Below are 23,582 nucleotides of genomic sequence, written 5' to 3' on the forward strand. Positions count from 1 at the left end.
GTTACTGGACCTAAATTCGAAGGTGGATGCTTCTTCTGATAATTATCATTGCCATTATTTCTGTTGCACTGGTGTACTCTAGCTAAGTTGGCCTCATGTATTTTAAAATTATTTCTACTATTCCTTTTGTAATTCTGATTTACACTTTGGTGTACGCTCTCATTGCTGTCCTTATTTAAGGCATCAAGTGCATCCATAAAGGACAACAATTCTTCTATTGTTTTCCAGCTGCTACAGAAGATGTCTTTTCTTGCATAGAATGGTAAGCATCTGATTAAAATTTAAACTAACCCCTCTTCTTCCATTGGTGTATCTAAGTACTTCACCCGCCTTAAATGCCAGTTGAAATACTTTCTCATTGTTCCCCACGTATTATTGTAATACTTCGGTTCCGACAAATCTGATATGAGTTTTTCCTGGACACTAGCGGACCAGTATTTTTCCTTAAATTTCTTGTGGAAGTCTCCCCAAGAAGAAAAGTTCTCAATATTTACAGTACCCCAATCTCCGGCTTCCCCTAAAAGGTACCCAACAGCAAATGCAATCTTTTTTTGAATCTTCCCAGTTCTTCGGCAAGGCTTGGTTAAATCTTTTCATAAAATGAAAACTTAGGGAATTGCCTAGATAACACTGAATTGGCTCCCCATTGTAAATCCGTCATTACCTCACTAGTCAATACCATGTTAGGAGAAGTCATCCTCTTATCTACCTTGTCCTGAATAAGTTTGAATTCTTTTCATAATTCATCCATACCTTACTTGTTACCATTGAGTTCAGAAGATAAGACAGGAGATACGTTCTCCAAGATTACTCTTGCCGCAACTTTCCGGTCAATTATTTCCTCTACCTGTTCCTCTGGACTACTTATATTTATTAAGTCTAGGTTGCTAGTTTCTCTTTAAAGTTTCTTTCCACGTTATCTACTCGAGAGTTAATGCCTGCAATTTGCAATTGGACTATTGGTATTAACTTATCCTGCTTTTCAACACTCTCTCTCAAATTGTGCAATCTTTGCTTTACAGCATCAAATGTAACATTACATACATTTTGAAATGATCCTAACTTCTCACTAAGTTCAGATTCTACATCATTACATTTATCTTCAATATCAGATTCTAACTTCTTTGTCAAATCTTGAAATTGCTCATTCTGTCTCTGATTAAAGTCAGTTAACAGTGGATTTACGTGACTACTTAAAGAACTAGTTAGTTCACCTTTCTAATATATTTTAAAATTTTCTACTTTAGTAGTTAAAGCGTCAAATTCAGTTTTCAAATTTCCCATGCTTTCACATAAATGGCTGGTTTGCAAACTTCCCACCTCTCTCCCATAGTCTGACTTACTCGGTATGCACAGCTGATCTTCTTCTCTGGATAGCCGGCCACGTCGATCTCCAAAAGCTTATTCTCTGAAGAATAATGCTGGTTAAGGAAATTTATCAGACTCTCTCTCTACTCTTGAAATAATTTGGTACTTGAAGAATACCTTTAGTTCAGTCATGGTATATATCAACTTCCACAAAAAACAAATTCACCGCTTTTCATATAAATAATCAAACTTGTGCGAGTCAACCAAGTTGTCAAACATTAGACTCTATTAGCATACATTAACAGCAGGGTTGGTTTAATAACCACCAGAAAATATGAACATGTCTTGCTTCTAGCAAGTCCAGCACATGAATTACTTAAAAGTCTAGTCTCATTTCTTCATTTGTTCTTAACAACCATCACAGTCCCTAAACCAGCAAAAAATAGCACAGGCTCTTCTCTCACATACACTGAAACTCTACGGTTCGTACAGCAGGTACTTGTCAGCTTCGGCTGCCACATCCACATTTTGCTCGTGACTGTTTTTGGACCTGCACACACAAACATGCAATGCGCAGTAGGTCAGATTTGTCTCACACTTCCATTTAAAATATCATTGGTTTGAGATGGAGGAAGGACAAGTGGTTCTAGAATTTATGTGGAAATTCTCGAAGTACTGCAATATATATACAGCAGACATTAGTATGCTGGCTGCACGCAGTTGCATTTTTACGTTTTATTTTGAAAAAACATTCAACCTGACACCAGCTGATAGTGTGTTAATGTTACATCATGAAACATGAATAGTGTGTGCAATGACGGATTGAAAAGTGCCTTAAATAACTGCTGTGTAATACAGTATTGTACTCTGGGATTAATCAGATGAGGTAGCACTGTTTTAAACAGACTGGCCTTTTATTTGGGAGGTTATAGGCTCCAGTCTTCATCCAGCCCTCTTGATTTAGGTTTTCTGTTGTTTCTCTGAATTACTTTGGGCAAATGCCTGTATGGTTCCTTCTATAAGACCACAGCCAACCACCTCTCCTGTTCCTCTCAAAGTAGACCTGTAAGTATATAAATGCCTGTACATGGTTCCTTCTATAAGACCACAGCCAACCACCTCTCCTGTTCTTCTCAAACTAGACCTGTAAGTATATAAATGCCTGTACATATGAATTATGTTGTTCTTGTCATTCTTACATTGTAATGCCAGACATGTCTAAAGTGATCTATGAATGAATCAAAAAACAACAGCAACTACTACCACTACTACATAAACACTATGTGGAACTATGATGTTATCAATCAGCTTCAAAGTGGAGTTTCACAGGCACTTGTTTTTCCTGCCTCTCACTGTCTTAGAAAACTTTTTGAATAAATTCTATCAAACCATTCTGAACAAGTCACTAACACCTTCATGACTGTATTTTAAGTATGATTGTTTTTACAGTTTCACTAGAGTAAAAATCCACAAGAAAGAACTCAGTGCAGAAGTTATTGTTCATGCAAAGCTGAAAAATAGAAGACTAGAGAAGTGGACAGCAGACACTTGTATTCGATTCATTTCAGAGGAGACATGGCATTTTTCTAATCTTTGTTGGAATATACACTGCAATGGACATTTGTAATGAATTAGATCTGGATGCCACTCTGAGACACAAGCTCAAATTGCTGCCTATTGTGGACAGTGTTCTATAATACTTCCAGGATCAAACATACCACTAGGCTCTGTTCTAAGTCTAGCAGGCCACTTCCACTTGCCAGCCAGAAACAAGTCCTCTGGGTGCATATAGCATTTGGTTTCTGTTACAGTCACAAATGTACCACACTGCTACTCTCCTGCCGGCATAACGAAATTTTATAAATTATTGCAAGTAATGAATCCATTTTGAATTTGTGTACTGCAGAATCATGGTAACAGTTAATAAAGTGGATCCAGTGAGTCTCCCTGTCCACTGATGGAGCTGTTTTACACTTAGGATACATTGAAGACCTAGAGTGATTTTGGGCTTACTGTACTGCGAAATGACCATACTACGAGTGTTTCTTAAGGTACATGGTTTCTCCTGATTTATATGAGTAACTATGTCTTCCAACACTTCTCTGCCTATACTGAGAGGCTGCTCTTTTATCTTTTTTAAATGTGTCCTCAACATATGCTTCTCCATCTACTTTGTGAAACAATATCAGATCTTGAGGGCACTGGGGCAGACAATATATGATTATGTGATGAAGTTCCTTATGTACTCCAGCTCCATTAAACTGTTCCTGCTTCCAAAGTGTTGTTCAAGTTATTTCAGGTTTGTATCCACCATATAAACAATATCAAATTACACAGGCCATTATTTTCCAACTACAGAGGCAGCGAAAGGAAGCAACATTCCACTGAGTATCAATTTACATGGAAAGTCAAGGATGTGACCTAGGAGACAGACAGCTAAAGTGGTTTGTGTGCCACTCAGAGACTCAAAGTCATATCCCTGCTGATTGTGGTCAGTGGAATGTTTCTCTACATTCAGTTCATTTAAATATACACAAAACAGATGCAAGGCAACAACACAGCTCTTAATAGTAATGCCATTACAGACTCTATTAAAATGTGGTGTCTGTCTGCTTGTATCTGAAGGAATTCTTCAAGAATCTCATTCTTATATGAGTAAAGAGCCAATTGTAAAATAATTAGAAACAGAAAAGCTAAAGCTGTGATATTCTTTGTACTATACTGAGCAATATTCTCATCAGTGAAAACTGCAGGGTTACCTTGTGATAAAAAGGTTATCATTGTTTTAATATTCATTAAATTTCATTTCAGACATTTGATGAATGTGTGCAGTTAAACCAGCCGGATTGTGATCCTGATAATATGTGGCTCCAGATTCCATTCTTCTGTGGGCATGCAGCACCGTGTTGGTCAGTTTTCAATCACTAACAGTTCTGTTCTATATTATAGTCAATAACTCCAATTTTTTTATTTTATTTTTTTTTTATTTTTTTGAGATAGGGCACTATTGATGATCTGACCAATTCCAGTAATCCCTCTTTCTGGATCCCTTTCCATATTACTTAAGCCTCAACTTATCAAAAATTGTATTTTTTGAGGGAAATTCTATTTGTAGGATTCCAGGAAATGAGTGGGCCCTTGAAGAAGCAAAAAGAAATCTTATCAATCACTATTTCTTAGTTGGAGTCACTGAAGAACTGGCAGATTTTGTGAAGATATTGGAGGTGGCACTTCCTAACTTTTTCCGTGGTGCAGCTGCTCATTTTGAAACCAGTAAGCTATTTTTATTTGTGGTTTAAACTTACATTATGTAATTCAACTGTTTTATCTTTCTTGCTTGGTGTAAAATTAGTTACAGTTAACTTTATCCAGAATAATTGTAATGGATAAATGTATGAGGAAATGGAAAAAGATAGTAACTGTAAGCAGATACATATACAGGATGTAAACAATAATTGTTACAATGTACCGCAGTGGTGTAGAGGAAGTCAGAATGAACAATTTTATAGAGGAAACTAGTGGGCTATCAAGCTGGAAAACCACCTCAAATTGATGCATGAAAACATCCTAAGCTACAGCGCATATGCATCACCTGAGGTTTTCAATATTCTCTCGCTATTTTCATAGAGATTATTTGTCTTAGAGAAACACACAACTATTATCATTTTTTAGGAAATTTAATGTAGTTCAGTTTTGTACTTGGATGTGTTTTCAGTAGAGGCTGCAGTTTTACTTATAAAAGTCCCTTCAAATGCACCTCCACCCTCACATTCAACCTCCACCTGGTCAGAATTTTTAGTACATTTTTCATGACACCCCTTCCTACCACTGCACAAAAATTTAAGACTACAGGAACTATCTCTGATTATGACCTTTTTTGGTATTTGCTGACTGGGCTATTATTATGCACACAGATTAGTCTTGCACTTACGAATTGTAAAACTGATGTTTGTGTGAATTTTACCTCCCAGTTTCATGAATTGTGAAAGCATAAAATTGAAAGTTAAATATTTGTTTTGTAAATAAAAACTGCCTTTTCTTGCTGTGCTGTGTTTTATTTCTTCCAAATGACTTTCACCTTTTTGCTTTAAGGCATCTTCAGTGGGATCTAGAATGATACAGTTTTGTTGATTATAAAACAGTTCGTATCTCATTTTTTATGTAAGTGGTTACTGAGAGTCCTTTGCATTTTTTATTAGCATCTGCGTTTCCTCTCATCTGGACACATGCTGGAGTGCACATCATGACTCCAGCATGTGACCAGATGCCAACCAAACATGTGAAGAACTGTAATAATCACTTATTTACATAAAAAATGTGACATCAACTGTTTTGTAATCTACAAATCTGTATAATTCTAGATCCCACTGAGGATGCCTTAAAGGGAAAAAGGCGAAACACATATGGGAGAAATGAAACATAGTGCAGTAAGAAAAGGTGGTTTTTATTTACAAAGCAAATGTTACTGAGCTTGCAGCAGAGGATGCCCATGCAAACAAATTTGTTACAAGTTAAATCATTTTGTTTGTACTACAAAACTATTGTGCTTTTAAAGGTTAACTTTTTGAACAAATTATAAACATAATTAGTATTTGCATAACATTTACAAAGGTAATTTTACGTTTATTGCTCTCCAGGAAAAGTTTAAATTAATAATATTAATGAAATAGTCAATATGCCAGTGGCATGATAGCGTAGGCAGCAGAGACCCAAAAAGGCCGAATATGGGAAATATTTCATGTAATCACACATTTTTGTGCAGTGATAGAAGGGACTGCCATGAATAAGGTGATAAAAATATTGGCTGGGGTGGGGAAGAATGAGTGTATGAGTGAATGTACATTTGAAGATCACTTTTTTCTTTAATAACTCAAAAAGCATAGTGTCTTGCAAAAAAGGATCCTTGTACAAAATTAATACACATTAAATTTCCTGCTAAAAAGGTCTTATTCATGTTTTCTCTAGGACAAACAGTCTATGGGGAGAGAGCAAGAGAATATTGAAAATGTCGCACACTGCATGTGTTGTAGCTTAGGCAGTTTTTGTTTTCTCACTTGACACACCACATGTGTGCTATATCAAAATTATCACCTTTACTTGCTCCACACCTCTATGGTTAATTATAAACAGCTACTGTTTGCACCCTGTATAGTATGTCATGTTTTAACAGATGTTATTGGACATATGAAGTTGAAATTGTTAATTTGCACCTTTTAACTGTGCAAGAAGAAAGAACATTAGTTGTAAAGTTTCATATTCTAATGATCAATCACTATACATCGTTTTTTTAGTCATCGTTTGCTACACTTCCATGGTCATGCAGCCAATACCATTTTTTCCCCCTGGAGATCATTTCATTTTTAAATAGAAAGCATTTTGAGGACATTCCAGAATAGTTAATAATGGGAGGGACCCGCTGTGGTGTACAGATATTGTAAAGAGACCTCTAAAGGAAAAGTGACTATTGCATAAAAAGTCTATAGCAAGAGAGATACTGAATGGGACTTGTTTGACTGTCAAAAGGGCAATGCATGATGCCTTCAGTGACTACAATAGCAGAATCTTATTGAAAGATATGTCAGAGAATCTAAAGAAATTCTGGTCATATGTAAAGACTATCAGTTCCACCAAAGGTAGTGTCCAGACACTCATGGGTGGCACATGAAATGGACTTAAGGGTAACAGAGCAGAAATAAAAATTCTAAACTGTGCTTTTAAAGGTTAAGGTTTTGAACAAATTGTAAACATAATTAGTATTTGCATAACATTTACAAAGGTAACTCCAGGAAAAGTTTAAATTAATAATATTAATGAAATAGTCAACTAGGAAAAGTTTAAATTAATAATATTAATGAAATAGTCAACTATCCCAGTGGCGTGATAAAAATTCTAAACTAAACGTGTGGTTCCTGAAGAGGGGCAGCAGTCTTTTCAGTAGTTACAGTGGCAACAGTCTGGATGATTGACTGATCTGGCCTTGTAACATTAACCAAAATGGCCTTGCTGTTCTGGTACTGCGAATGGCTGAAAGCAAGGGGAAACTACAGCTGTAATTTTTCCCGAGGGCATGCAGCTTTACTGTATGATTAAATGATGATGGCGTCCTCTTGGGTAAAATATTCCGGAGGTAAAATAGTCCCCCATTCGGATCTCCGGGTGGGGACTACTCAAGAGGACGTCGTTATCAGGAGAAAGAATACTGGTGTTCTACGGATCAAAGCATGGAATGTCAGATCCGTTAATCGGGCAGCTAGGTTAGAAAATCTAAAAAGGAAAATGGATAGGTTAAAGTTAGATATAGTGGGAATTAGTGAAGTTTGGTGGCAGGAGGAACAAGACTTTTGGTCAGGTAAATACAGGGTTATAAATACAAAATCAAATAGGGGTAAAGCAGGAGTAGGTTTAATAATGAATAGGAAAATAGGAATGAGGGTAAGTTACTACAAACAGCATAGTGAATGCATTATTGTGGCACATGCCTACTACAGTAGTACAAGTTTATATGCCAACTAGCTCTGCAGATGACGAAGAAATTGATGAAATGTATGAGGAGATAAAAGAAATTATTCAGGTAGAGAAGGGAGGCGAAAATTTAATAGTCATGGGTGACTGGAATTTGACAGTAGGAAAAGGAAGAGAAGGAAACATAGTAGGTGAATATGGACTGGGGCTAAGAAATGAAAGAGGAAGCCATCTGGTAGAATTTTGCGCAGAGCATAACTTAATCATAGCTAACACTTGGCTCAAGACTCATGAAAGAAGGTTGTATACATGGAAAAACCCTGGAGATACTAAAAGGTATCAGATAGATTATGTAATGGTAAGACAGAGATTTAGGAACCAGGTTTTAAATTGTAAGACATTTCCAGGGGCAGGCGTGGACTCTGACCACAATCTATTGGTTATGGACCGTAAATAAAACTGAAGAAACTGGAAAAAGGTGGGAATTTAAGGAGATGGGACCTGGATAAACTGAAAGAACCAGAGGTTGTACAGAGTTTCAGGGAGAGCATAAGGGAACAATTGACAAGAATGGGGGAAAGAAATACAGTAGAAGAAGAATGGGTAGCTTTGAGGGATGAAATAGTGAAGGCAGCAGAGGATCAAATAGGTAAAAAGACGAGGGCTAGTAGAAACCCTTGGGTAACAGAAGAAATATTGAATTTAATTGATGCAAGGAGAAAATATAAAAATGCAGTAAATGAAGCAGGCAAAAAGGAATACAAATGTCTCAAAAATGATATCGACAGGAAGTGCAAAATGGCTAAGCAGGGATGGCTAGAGGACAAATGTAAGGATGTAGAGGCTTATCTCACTAGGGGTAAGATAGATACTGCCTACAGGAAAACTAAAGAGACCTTTGGAGAAAGGAGAACGACTTGCATGAATATCAAAAGCTTTGATGGAAACCCAGTTCTAAGCAAAGAAGGGAAAGCAGAAAGGTGGAAGGAGTATATAGAGGGTCTATACAAGGGCGATGTACTTGAGGACAGTATTATGGAAATGGAAGAGGATGTAGATGAAGATGAAATGGGAGATATGATACTGCGTGAAGAGTTTGACAGAGCACTGAAAGACCTGAGTCGAAACAAGTCCCCCGGAGTAGACAACATTCCATTAGAACTACTGACAGCCTTGGGAGAGCCAGTCCTGACAAAACTCTACCATCTGGTGAGCAAGAACAGGCGAAATACCCTCAGACTTCAAGAAGAATATAATAATTCCAATCTCAAAGAAAGGAGATGTTGACAGATGTGAAAATTACCGAACTATCAGTTTAATAAGTCACAGCTGCAAAATACTAACGCGAATTCTTTACAGACGAATGGAAAAGCTTATAGAAGCCGACCTAGAGGAAGATCAGTTAGGATTCCGTAGAAATGTTGGAACACGTGAGGCAATACTGACCCTACGACTTATCTTAGAAGAAAGATTAAGGAAAGGCAAAATTACGTTTCTAGCATTTGTAGACTTAGAGAAAGCTTTTGACAATGTTGATTGGAATACTCTCTTTCAAATTCTGAAGGTGGCCGGGGTAAAATACAGGGAGATAAAGGCTATTTACAATTTGTACAGAAAGCAGATGGCAGTATAAGAGTCCAGAGGTATGAAAGGGAAGCAGTGGTTGGGAAGGGAGTGAGACAGGGTTGTAGCCTATCCCCGATGTTATTCAATCTGTATATTGAGCAAGCAATAAAGGAAACAAACGAAAAGTTCGGAGTAGGTATTAAAATCCATGGAGAAGAAGTAAAAACTTTGAGGCTTGCTGATGACATTGTGATTCTGTCAGAGACAGCAAAGGACTTGGAAGAGCAGCTGAACGGAATGGACAGTGTCTTGAAATGAGGGTATAAGATGAATATCAACAAAAGCAAAACAAGGATAATGGAATGTAGTCGAATTAAGTTGGGTGATGCTGAGGGAATTAGATTAGGAAATGAGACACTTAAAGTAGTAAAGGAGTTTTGCTATTTGGGGAGCAAAATAACTGATGATGGTCGTAGTAGAGAGGATATAAAATGTAGAATGGCTATGGCAAGGAAAGCGTTTCTGAGGAAGAAAAATTTGTTAACATCGAGTATAGATTTAAATGTCAGGAAGTCGTTTCTGAAAGTATTTGTATGGAGTGTAGCCATGTATGGAGGTGAAACGTGGATGATAAATAGTTTAGACAAGAAGAGAATAGAAGCTTTTGAAATGTGGTGCTACAGAAGAATGCTGAAGATTAGATGGGTAGATCACATAACTAATGAGGAGGTGTTGAATAAAATTGCGGAGAAGAGGAGCTTATGGCACAACTTGACTAGAAGAAGGGATGGGTTGGTAGGACATGTTCTGAGACATCGAGGGATCAACAATTTAGTATTGGAGCGCTGCGTGGAGGGTAAAAATTGTAGAGGGAGACCAAGAGATGAATACACTAAGCAGATTCAGAAGGATGTAGGCTGTAGCAGGTACTGGGAGATGATAAAGCTTGCACAGGATAGAGTAGCATGGAGAGCTGCATCAAACCAGTCTCACGACTGAAGACCACAACAACAACAACAACAACAAACTCCATTTTCAAGTATTTGTTTACAAATGAACACACAGAACTTGTCCCATTTCAATTCTCACACCACTACAAATATGAGTTTTACAGATAGTGTAATAGTGTCAGTAGCATTGAGGAACAGCTAAAATTAAACAAGGCTACAAGGCCAATGGAATCCCTATCAGATTATGTATAAAATCTGCAGCTGACTTTGCTCCCATTTTTACCAAATTTACCGTAAATCCCTTGAAACAACAAACTGTGCCCAGTACTTGGAAGAAAGCAGAGATCATATCCATCTACAAGAAGGCTAGCATGTACATCTACATACAGGGTGTTTCAAAAATGACCGGTATATTTGAAACGGCAATAAAAACTAAACGAGCAGCGATAGAAATACACCGTTTGTTGCAATATGCTTGGGACAACAGTACATTTTCAGGCAGACAAACTTTCGAAATTACAGTAGTTACAATTTTCAACAACAGATGGCGCTGCGGTCTGGGAAACTCTATAGTACGATATTTTCCACATATCCACCATGCGTAGCAATAATATGGCGTAGTCTCTGAATGAAATTACCCGAAACCTTTGACAACGTGTCTGGCGGAATGGCTTCACATGCAGATGAGATGTACTGCTTCAGCTGTTCAATTGTTTCTGGATTCTGGACACCTGGTCTTTCAAGTGTCCCCTCAGAAAGAAGTCACAGGGGTTCATGTCTGGCGAATAGGGAGGCCAATCCACGCCGCCTCCTGTATGTTTCGGATAGCTCAAAGCAATCACACGATCATCAAAATATTCATTCAGGAAATTAAAGATGTCGGCCGTGCGATGTGGCCGGGCACCATCTTGCATAAACCACGAGGTGTTCGCAGTGTCGTCTAAGGCAGTTTGTACCGCCACAAATTCACGAAGAATGTCCAGATAGCGTGATGCAGTAATCGTTTCGGATCTGAAAAATGGGCCAATGATTCCTTTGGAAGAAATGGTGGCCCAGACCAGTACTTTTTGAGGATGCAGGGGCGATGGGACTGCAACATGGGGCTTTTCGGTTTCCCATATGCGCCAGTTCAGTTTATTGACGAAGCCGTCCAGGTAAAAATAAACTTTGTCAGTAAACCAAATGCTGCCCACATGCATATCGCCGTCATCAATCCTGTGCACTATATCGTTAGCGAATGTCTCTCGTGCAGCAATGGTAGCGGCGCTGAGGGGTTGCCGCGTTTGAATTTTGTATGGATAGAGGTGTAAACTCTGGCGCATGAGACGATACGTGGACGTTGGCGTCATTTGGACCGCAGCTGCAACACGGCGAACTGAAACCCGAGGCCGCTGTTGGATCACCTGCTGCACTAGCTGCGCGTTGCCCTCTGTGGTTGCCGTACGCGGGTGCCCTACCTTTCCAGCACGTTCATCCGTCACGTTCCCAGCCCGTTGAAATTTTTCAAACAGTTCCTTTATTGTATCACTTTTCGGTCCTTTGGTTACATTAAACCTCCGTTGAAAACTTCGTCTTGTAGCAACAACACTGTGTTCTAGGCGGTGGAATTCCAACACCAGAAAAATCCTCTGTTCTAAGGAATAAACCATGTTGTCTACGGCACACTTGCACGTTGTGAACAGCACACGCTTACAGCAGAAAGACGACGTACAGAATGGCGCACCCACAGACTGCGTTGTCTTCTATATCTTTCACATCACTTGCAGCGCCATCTGTTGTTGAAAATTGTAACTACTGTAATTTCGAAAGTTTGTCTGCCTGAAAATGTACTGTTGTCCCAAGCATATTGCAACAAACGGTGTATTTCTATCGCTGCTCGTTTAGTTTTTATTGCCGTTTCAAATATACCGGTCATTTTTGAAACACCCTGTATATGCTCGTCAGCTGTGAAGTTCATGGCAGAGGAAAAGTTACTTCCCATGGTACCACTTATTAGGGCTTCTTTCCATGTCATTTGCTTATGGAGGATGAGTAGAATGATTACTTAAATGACTGTTCTGTGCACTTGTTAATTGATTCAACTGTGGGTTCTTGGTGAAACATTGTATGTTAGAACAGCTAAACATATAAAACTTTGCCTGTGAGTTCAAGTACTAAATGCTGTTCATTTTAACATTCAGCTGTCTGTAGTTTAAATGTTAAGTAGCCTACTTATATTTATGACTACCAGATGGCACTCTTGGTGTCATGTTCACCTTTTCGCACTTGTTAACACGGGCACCTCAGTTTGTTACTACCTGTGGCTTTACAGATATGAGCAGCCCATAGTGGCTCGCCTTCATGCATTCTTTTTTTAAAAAAAATGTCACTAAAGCCCTTCTGGCCTGTTATTTATTTTATACGTGACATGTAAGTACTGTCTCTGTCTTGTATTGTTAGTCAGTACTTTTAGTCAGCATTTTTATATAAAAATTTTCTTTTCCCATAAATTTGTAATTATGTTACAGCCCACTTTAAAAATTTAAATTCTGATGAAGGCACTCTTAGAAGTGTTGAAACCTGGTTAATAAGACAAAAAATTGTGACCAAGGGCTCATTTGTTTCAACTCTAAACAACATACTTTTTTATTGCGAAAGTTAATTATTTTTGTATGACCTAGGTTTTGGGTTGTTAGCCCATTTTCCAGTACTCAAGTGACTATTGCAAGCCGAGCACAGATAAACACCTATCAACTTATTAATCTATGAGTTCTTGATTTAACTGATAAAAGTTATCTCTGTTGACTATTTCGATACAGTTCCATTTGTGTTGTACAACATTACAACATTCATTAGGGTAGCATTTACTCTAATTGTAAATGAACACACACTGGAGCAGAGATTTGTGCACAATAATGGGTATTTGTGAGATTACCTATTTATGAATGAAGGCATAATGTTTCCAAAAATGGTATTAGTTACACTTCCATGTAGAAGCTATAACTTTATATAAAAGGTGTGAATCATTGAATTGGGTCTGCTGATTCAGTTCTAAATGTGGTGATATGCAAATCTGTTCTTTAATTTCTAATATTTCTTATTGAATAAGCTTGGCACCCTTTGCCTCTATATGCAAGACTTCTACATCTTTACCTATTTGTGGGTCTAGGTTAAGCAATGTTTAGCAAACAATGAATAAGGTGTGTTAAGTCTCCAGCTTATTTGGTGTCCTCTGAACTTTGTACAAATTGACTACCCAGTCTCCTATGTAGCAGGACTGACACTCTTGGTTGGTGATCTTATAATCCCTACTTTTCATGATGACAGGTTGTTTATCCTGTGAGTTGAAGAAACATCTGCTTAATGTTTGTGAGAAATGAAAAATACAGAGAAACCCTTTGCTTTTAAAATTTAGCCTATCCTATTAGCAATTTTAACTCCAAAAGATAAATTGCATCATTTCCTTTTTGGTCTACTTATGTTCACAAGGTACAGAGGGGACCTGCCTTGCTTCTTCAGTTTTTTATTGAGAATATTATCAATAATGTTGGAATTAAATAAGCAATTGTTTTTATTGTATTAAGTTCCTTTTCATAATCTTCTTGGGACATAGAGATAGCAAGGATATGGTGGATCATGTCATGGAATGTTGCATGTTTGTAAGCTGTTCAGTGTAGAGAGGAAGTTAGGATGAATGCATCAGTACAGGAGTCTTTCCAGTAAATTTTAAGTTTGTGGTTAAATCAGACAATGGAAAGCCCACGTTGGTATAACAATAATGTGGAAAGGATAGATTGCTACTCATCACATAGAGGAGGCTTTGGTTTGCACACAGGAAAAAAGAAAAAGACTACTGAAATATTAAGCTTTTGGACAAAGTCTTTCTTCTTATTAGAATACACACACATCACATAAGCACAACTGACACAGATATGGCCACTGTCTCCGCATGCTGGAGCCCAACTGATATTTATTGTTACTATTTTGTATCTTTAAGTTGGTGTTTAGAAAATTAAGGGTGAAACCATTTAACCCATACTGACCTTTTTGTTTGTGTGCCACTCGATCATGCTTTGCAAGAACTACTGGAGTTGACTAATGGAATTTTTCCATATACAAAAAATATCATCCACATATCTTCACTAGTATACTCTCTAATCAGTCTCTCATTTGTCATGAACATTTCTACTAACAAGTGGGTTAAGGATGAACCCATTGCTAGACCATCTGCTTACTTGTAATAGCTTACTTGAAGTCAGAAATAGTTTTGATATAAATGGCATTCTACTTTCCAACAGAAAATGCTACATATACTTTCACTGATCAAATATTAAATGCATTGAATAACCAAACATCACCCATTGGTATATTTTGTGATCACTCAAAGGCTTTTGATTGTGTGATCATGAAATTCTTGTAGATAAGCTTAAGTATTGTGGTATGAATGGGACAGTGCACAACTGATTTAATTCATACTTAACTGGAAGAATGCAGAAGGTTGAAATTAACAGTACAGATAGTCTGCAAAAATCAGCAGAGTCTTCTAACCGGGGAGGGATCAAGAATGGTGTCCCACAGGCTTCAGTCTTGGGTCCTTGTTGTTCTTAATATATATTAATGACTTGCCACAATATATTCATGAAGATGCAAAGATAGTTCTTTTTGCTGATGATACAAGTATAGTAATTGCACCCAACAAGCCAGAATCATGTGAAAAAATTGTAAATAATGTTTTTCAGAAAAATTATTAAGTGGTTCGCTGCAAATGGACTCTCACTAAATTTTGAGAAAACACAGTTTATACAATTCTGTACAGTAAATGGCATAACACCATTGATAAATATAGACTATGAACAGAAGTCTGTTGCTAAGGCAGAATACTTTTAAATTTCTGGGTATGGGCATTGATGAGAAATTGAATTGGAAGAAGCACATCGATGATCAGCTGAAACGGTTAGCTTCAACTACTTATGTTATTAGGGTTATTGCAAATTTTGGCGATAAACATATCAGTAAATTAGCCTACTATGCCTAATTTCATTCACTGCTTTCATATAGTATCTTTTATTGGGGCAATTCGTCATTAAAAGAGAAAGTATTCATTGCACAGAAGGGTGTAATGAGAATAATTGCTGGAGTTCGCCCAAGATTACTTTGCAGACATTTATTTAAGGAACTCAGGATATTCACAGTACCTTCACAATACATATATTCACTTATGAAATTTGTCATTAATAACCCATCTCAATTCAAAAATAACAGCGAAGTGCATAGTTACAACATTAGAAGAAAGGACGATCTTCACTATTCTAGAGTAAATCTCACTTTTGCACAGAAAGGGGTGAACTATGTTGCCATAAAAATCTTTGGTCATTTGCCAAATAGTATTAAAAGTCTGACAAATAGCCAACCAACATTTAAAAGCAAATTAAAAGAATTTTCTGATTGACAGCTCCTGCTACACAATAGATGAATTCTTAGATATGAAGTAGTAACTGTAAAAAAAAGAAATTAATTATTTTGTGTAACGAAAACTTATGTTAAAGTGACACATTCCACATCATTACGAAATGTTGTATTCATGATCTATGGAACAAGGATGTAAGTATGTATTGGTTATGCTCAGCTGTTTTTCTGAATTCATGTCATTTAAACACAATATGTGGGATTCAGTACCTGTACTTGAGAACGGGCTGTGAATATCAAGAGAGACTAATTTTGCAATGTACGCTGCACATGCTGTAATTTATCTAATCTTGTTGTCGCAGTCTTTTGTGAGAGTAGTACATAGAGGTTGCAGTATGTTCCTTGATTCCTCACTTAATGCTGGTTCTTGAAACTTTTAAAATAGGCTTTCATAGGATAATTGGTGTCTTTCAGTTACATTAAATTCGTTCCAATTTACCAGAAAATGACCAGATAAAAGCTGCTTCATACAGATAACTGCAGTGAGATGTTTTATCAAGTCGCATGGTTGGAGGGAGGAAGAGTCAGGAAGCAGGAGGAGCGGTTGGTGAAGGATAACTGATGGCTTGGAGGGAGGCAGCAGACATACAGGATAGGAAAGCGAAGCATGAACACTGAAGCCAGTGACTTTCTGCTGCAATGCGTGATCCCCAAAACTACAGTCCAATTTCATTTATGTCCACCTGTTGCAGGTTCTGAGTTTTGAACATAATGATCTACTTATGCCATAAATAGTGGTCATGAAAGCCAAAGATCAAAGGGAGCAGATGGATGTAGTATTTCTAGACTTCAGGAAAGCATTTGAGTCAGTACAACACTAAAATTTCTTAATAAAATAACTATCATATGGCAAATCAAAAAAAATTTTGACTGGGTTAAGGATGTCTTGGAGGGGAGAACACAGCATGCTAACATGGATGTAGAGTCATTGACAGGAGGAATCATGCCTACCCCAGAGAACTTTGCTGTGCAACCTTACAGACATTATGTGTAGTAACCTACAATGTTTGCAAATTATGAAGTTACCTATAATAAAGTACTGTCTGGAAAAAACTGCACAACCATCCTGGCATGTCATGATAAAATTCCAAACTTGTGCAAAGATTGGCAACGTACTTTGAATGTACTTAAATGTAAAGCGGTGCACTTCACAAACTATAGAAACATGCTACACTGTGACTACATATCAGTGAGTCTCAGTTGGAATCAGAACAACTCAGACAAGTACATGGATGTAACAATTTTTATGAACAGGAAATTGATTGTAACATTGGCTCAGTTTCAAATAGTGCAGTTCATGACATAAGTCCATTGTAGAAAATAAACTAATGCTAAATCACAGTAAGACTCAGTTTTTACAGTTTCTAACACACAATTCAACAAAACGTGATGGTTTAATTTCACAGAATGGACATATGATTAGTGAAACTGAACAGTTCAAATTTCTAGGTGTTCAGATAGATAGCTGCTGGGGAAAGCCCATGTTCAGGATCTTGTTCAAAGCCTTAATCTTGCCATTTTTACTATTCAAACGGTATCTGAAGTGAGTGATCGTTCGACATGAAAATTAGTTTACATTGCTTATTTTCATTCGCATATGTTAAATGGCATTATATTTTGAGGTAACTCTTCCCATTCTAAAAGGATATTTTTGGCTCAGAAATGGGAGGTTAGGGCAGTAAGTGGTGTAAGTTCACAACCTCTTGTCAGCCTCTGTTCACGAGTCTGGGTATTTTGACATTGGCCGCTCAATGTATATGTTTCTTACCGTCATTTCTTGTTAGCAATATTAGCTTATTCCCAAGAATAAGCAGCTTTCCCTCAGTTAATACTCAGCAGAAATTAAACCTGCATTTGGATCGCACTTCCTTAACTCTTGTGCAGAAAAGTGTGTATTATTCTGCTGCATCCATTTTCAATAAGCCACCACTAGAATTAAAAAATCTTAGGAGTAATCCACACACTTTCAAATCAAAATTGAAGAGTTTCTTCATGGGTCACTCCTTCTGTTCTGTCAAGAAGTTCCTTGAAAAATTAAGCTGATTCTTGTTGTATTGTTGACTGCATTTACTTTAACTTATGACTTGACTTTTTTGGGTTCATAAACATTTTATTTTTATCTGTTATTACTTTTATGTTGTAATTTCATGTACTGACATGTTCCATGACCTTGGAGATTGCTCCTCAATTTGGTCCTACGGAATTTGATGTGTAAATAAATAAAATAAAACATATGGGCAGGCACAGGCAATGCAGGTGCCAGATTTCAGTTCATTTGCAGGATCCTAGGAAAATTCAAACTGTCTGTAAATGAGACTGCTTTCGAAACATCTGTATGATTCATCCTAGAAAATTTCTGATGCATGTGGACCCATACCAGATAGGATGAACAGAGGATATTGAACATACACTGATAAGGGCAGCATGAATGGTCACAGATGTGTTTGACATCCGGGAGTGTTCATGGAAATACTAAATATCCTGAAACAGCAGACACTTGTTGACAAACATCAATTATTCTGCGAAAATGTACCTACTAAATGTCCAGAATCAGTATTATATGATGGATATACATATATACTTGAGTCCCATATGTATCAGTCCTATAGGGACCATGAAGACAAGATTAATTAGACTGACTACAATTTGTTCAGAGGTATTAAGCACTCGCCCTTTGCACCCTCCATAGGCAAGTGAAATGGGAAGAGAACGTATTGTTTGGTACATGCTAAGTACCCTGTGCTGTGGGTTTGCAGGGTGTGTATATAGATGTATTCCAGAAATTGAGTTCCAAATTCCCTGTGAAAAGTAGCAAAGGCGCTAGCATAATTATAGAACTTACTAAGGGTAATAACTTTGAATGTAACCATTGCATTCAGCATCTACACGTACATATGTACTCCACAAGCTACCACAGTGCATAGTGGAGGGTACGACATGCCACTACTAATCGTTTCCTTTTCTGTTCCACTCACAGAGTGAGGGAAAAATTACTTTCTAAGTGCCTTGGTACAAACTGTAATTTCTCGCATTTTATTTTTGTTGTCCTTAATGTGAAATGTATGGTGATGGCAGTGGAATAGTTCTGCATTCTGCCTCAAATGCTGGTTCTCTACATTTCCACAACAGTGCTTCATGAAAGTGTGTCGTCATCCCTCCAGAGATTCCCATTTGAGTACACGAAGCATCTCTCTAATATTGACATACTCATTGAATATATTGGTAACAAATCTAGCAACCTGCCTCTGAATTGCTTCAATGTCTTCCTTGAATCTGAGCAGGTGAGGATCCCAAACACTCAAACAGTACTCAAGAATGGGTCTTACTAGCATTCTGTATACCATATCCTATATAGATAAGCTATATGATTTGAAAATTCTTCCATTGAAAGCATTCACCTTCCCTACTACCAACCTGGCATTCTCATTCCATTTAATACCGCTTTGCAGCATTACACCTAGATATTTAATGAATGTGACTGTGATGAGCAGTGCCCTGCTAATGCTGTATTCGAATGTTACAGGATTGTTTTTCCTACTCATCCACATTAACTTACATTTTCTACATTTAGAGCAAGCTGTAGTTCATCACACCAACTAGAGATACTGCCTAAGTCATCTTGTATACTCCTGCAGTCAGTCAACAGTGACACCTTCCTATACATCATGGCATCATTAGCAAAGAGCTGTAAATTGCTGTTCACCCTGTCTGTCAGATCATTTACGCGTTTATGTATATAGGAAATAAGAGAAGTCTTATCACAATTCCCTGGGTCACTGTTGACAATATCCTTGTCTCTGATCAACATTTGCCGTCGAGAACAACGTAGTGGGTTCTATTACTTACAAAGTCGCATATCTGGGAAACCAAACCAGATGCTCAGACCTTTGTCAACAGTCTACAGTGGGGTACCATGTCAAACGCTTTCTGGAAATCTAGGAGTATGGAATCTACCTGTTGCCGTCAATCCATGATTTGCAGGATATCATGTGATAAAAGGACAAGCTGAGCTTTGCACCAGCAATGCTTTCTTAATCTGTGCTGATTTGTAGACAGAATCTTTTGTTCAAGAATTTTGCAGCAAACTGATGTCAAAGATTGGTCCTTAATTGTGCAGATCTGTTCTTTCTTATACACAGTAATCATCTGCGCTTTTTTCCAGTCACTTGGGATTCCATCTGGACCTGGCGATTTTTTTTCAGTTGCTTCTGTATGTCACAGACACCAATTTCTATGTCCTCCTTGCAGGAATCTGTGTGACAGTCAAATGATGGTACATTTGTACTTGCGTGAATGATTTCTTAAACGCGAAATTTAAAATTTCAGCTTTTCTTATGCTATCTTCTGTTGCCATCCCAGACTGATCGATGAGTGACTGGATAGATGCCTTCGACTCACTTGGTGATTTTAAATATGACCTGAATTTTCTCTGGTTCTTGGCAAGATCTTTTGCTAAGGTATGACTGTGGAAGTTTTATGCTTCACACATTGATTGTCTTACATACACAAGAATTTCTCCTACTTTTTTCTGGCAACATTTGCATGTTCTATGTGAACCGAGAGTGCAACAATCTCTGTTTCCTCAGTGTTTTCCAAATTTGATTATTAAACTACGGAGGATCCTTTCCATCCTCAGTCCACTTACTTTGCGCATATTTCTCCTGAGCACAGTTTACACTCAGTTTAAGCTTCACCCATGATTCCTCTAGATCCATCATATTGGAACTAAATGATGCTCATTCGGCATCTTAATGGGATGCTAACAACTGATTATCTAGCATAAATACTGTCCTAGCCTTCTAGATGGATTTATTATCTTTAATAACTGTCATCACCATGATGGCATCATGATCAGTATGTCTGCCTCTATGCCGGCACTGTCGATAAGATCAGATCTGTTTGTAACTGAAGGGTCTAAAATATATCCATTAGATGTGGGTTGTCTAACTTGTTGTTCAAGGCAGTTTTTGGAAAATGTGTTAAAAGTACTTCACAAGTCTGCCTACCCTTAACATCTGTAGTGAATCCTTAGATGTCCCAGTCTGTACTCAGTAGATTAAAACTACCTCCAACTAATACTGCATGAAACAATTTTTGATGTTGCTGAGCAACAGTCATAAAATAATTTTTAAATGAACACACCACTGTTTGACTGTATTGTTGTTTATTTAATTACGACCTAGATTTCAGCATTTTATGCCATTTTCAAGTAACTGAGTTTGTCATTAACATATTTATATCACTGAGCTTGATGCCTGCAATATATGTTAATGACATAAACTCAATTAATTGAAAATGGCATAAAAGGCTTGAACCTGGGTCTTAATTAAATAAACAAGAATGCAGCCAAATTGTGGTCTGTTCATTTAATATTGTATGGTGTGGGTATTTTCATGCTACTGAGCATAGACTTTCTGTGGATTATTCTAAAACTGTTATGACAGAATCAGCTGCCCAGTAAAAAAATTCAATAATTAAATTGAGTTCACTTAGGCCTGCAACCAGTGTCCAGATAACTTCAGAGGCAGACTCTATTTTGACTTCAATAGACACAAAATTTTTGTCAACAACACTGAACACACTTTCTCCTATGGCATCTAATCTGTCTCTTTGATAAATGTCATGCCTCGCTAAATATTTCTGAGATTCCTACTTCAAATTTCAGCCAGCTTTCAGTTCTGAGGGTAATTTGAGTGTGACATCTTTCCTGGAGGGCAGTAAGTACAGGAACTTTGTTATGAATACCTCAACAGTTTACTGTTAAAATTGTGACTGTTGAAGTGTGTCTACTTTGTACAGAAACTGATTTCGTTCTCTGCATATCGACTGGCAAGCATTCATCAGAAGACCTCACTCTACCTCCTAGCTTTAAATTTAAAAAAAAAAAAAAAAAAAAAAAAAAAAAAAAAGGGCAACCCAACCAGCTGCCGCATTTGTACAGAGCGTCCCTGACCTATCAAGGAGTGTCCTGCAACTCCACACCCAATAACACAAGTCCATAAATCTGCAGCCATCACTGTCACAGAATCAAGGGAACATCTACTTCATTCTCCATTCAGCTCCAAACCAAAGGACCCTGCTCGACTCCAGGTATGATGCTGCAAATTGTGAACTCTACTTGCAGTCCATGAGTGAGGCCAACTATCTTCCCCATGCTCACCAGCCAGATGTAGGAACTGAGGATGGCCTCAGAAGCCAAGCTACAAGTGTCATTGATGTCAACATGAGCAACAGCTTGTTGTCTACTGCACTCAGTACACTCTACATGTTGGATGAGGGCCCACCCCCTCTGGCAGACATATCAAGTGTACATTGGAATGCTTTCTGGTCATCAGTGCTATTTCCCCAAGGGGCTTCATAATGTACCTTACATTGGAGCTTCTGATAACTAATAAACCCTTCCCCCCCCTCCCCCCCCCCCTCCTCTCGCACTTGTGTGCCCACTCAGACCCTACTGAAGGAGCAGCCACCTGTCCACTCATAGAAATAGTGGGCAAGATGAGACAGCTAGCCTCCACATTGACTCTCCACCTCAAGAGACATGAGCCATGAGCGCATAGCAATCCGCCACTCAGTCTGCAGTGAGCACAGATCCCTTGCACCGGTACACTGGAAGGTGCACTGACAGCAGAGCCCACAGGAAAAAACAAGCGACACCTGACGTATTCCATGCGATGTGCCGTATTCTCTGCTGCTGCCACACCATGGGGCAGCAGCCTGCAGATGACTGACAGTGGCCATAAGTATCTTCAGTTGTCTAAGAACTGTGGCCAGCTCGTGTGCAATGTGTGATATAGGCGTACATGCTCTGCTTTCATCTCTTTATAATCCCACACCTACTCACTCCCCTAGAACTTTTTCAGGCCCTGAAAACATCTATACCTTATATGTGATATGGATTCATATCTTAGAGCTCTCTTGTAATCAGTAGTTTGTGCCCATAGAATTCATAACAACTGAGGTGATGCAGTGTATTCAACAAAAGCAATGTACAAATTCTTTACCAGTCATGTTGATTAACATGGTTTGCAATGATACTTACGAAAGGACACAATTGGTTTTCGTTCTCCATCCTTTTCTAATCATAACTTATCATGCATCCTCTAATGACCTCAACAATGTGACACTAGATCCTAATCTTCCATTCCTTTCTTTGTGGAATTCTCTTATTTTTAATATATTTAATTATACATATTACTTGGTGTCTTAAAGTTAATTTTTAATGCGGTTAGAAAGACGGCTCACCATTCAACTTAAATTTGAAGCAGTGAATAATGGACACTCATGCAAAAAGGAGTATAGATTTTTCCTTAGTTTCTAAACTTACATTGTTGTTCAGAGCTGTCTGATATCATTGTCTGACCCCAGTCTTTCTGATTACATAGATAGCGGGCCTCTGTATTCTAAGACTCCCAAGATTGTCTCCATGAGACTTGGATAGCAGATTGTTTGTCCAGGTTTGTGTAGGTTTTCTGCAAATAGACTGAAAAAGGTAAAGTAACAGTAATTAAATTGATGATGAAATACTGTAAAGCACTACACACTGGCGTCTACATCTACATCCATAACGCTGCAAACCGCAGTGAAATGGGGCACTTTCCATTGTACCAGAAGTTCAGTTTATTTAATAAATATTTATTAATAATGATACAAATCATTGTACATAGTAATATTACTACAAAAAATTGACATTTAGAATTTAACACAGTAAAAAAAGCTTGGCCCTTACGAACATGTCTCAATAGACCATTGTTGCAGTTCCTTTTTTCTTTTTCCCTTCCTCCTCCTCTGCTTCCTCATCCTTCTTAATTATGGTGGTGTAATCCCTCTGTTCAGCCAATTGTCAAGTAA

General features: G+C 37.8%; 1 protein-coding gene across 1 annotated transcript in view; it reads left to right on the forward strand.

The window, feature by feature from the left end:
• The window catches only part of LOC126088510 (heparin sulfate O-sulfotransferase-like), an 80,195-nt gene that overhangs the window by 46,278 nt on the left and 10,335 nt on the right, over window positions 1-23,582 (forward strand). Inside the window, exons 5-6 of the mRNA XM_049906655.1 lie at window positions 4,120-4,217; window positions 4,424-4,581. Coding sequence (XP_049762612.1) covers window positions 4,120-4,217; window positions 4,424-4,581 — 256 coding nt within the window. The remainder of the gene's footprint in view (window positions 1-4,119; window positions 4,218-4,423; window positions 4,582-23,582) is intronic.

The sequence above is a fragment of the Schistocerca cancellata genome, chromosome 6 (genome assembly GCF_023864275.1).
Source record: "Schistocerca cancellata isolate TAMUIC-IGC-003103 chromosome 6, iqSchCanc2.1, whole genome shotgun sequence".
In the NCBI taxonomy this organism is placed as follows: domain Eukaryota; kingdom Metazoa; phylum Arthropoda; class Insecta; order Orthoptera; family Acrididae; genus Schistocerca; species Schistocerca cancellata.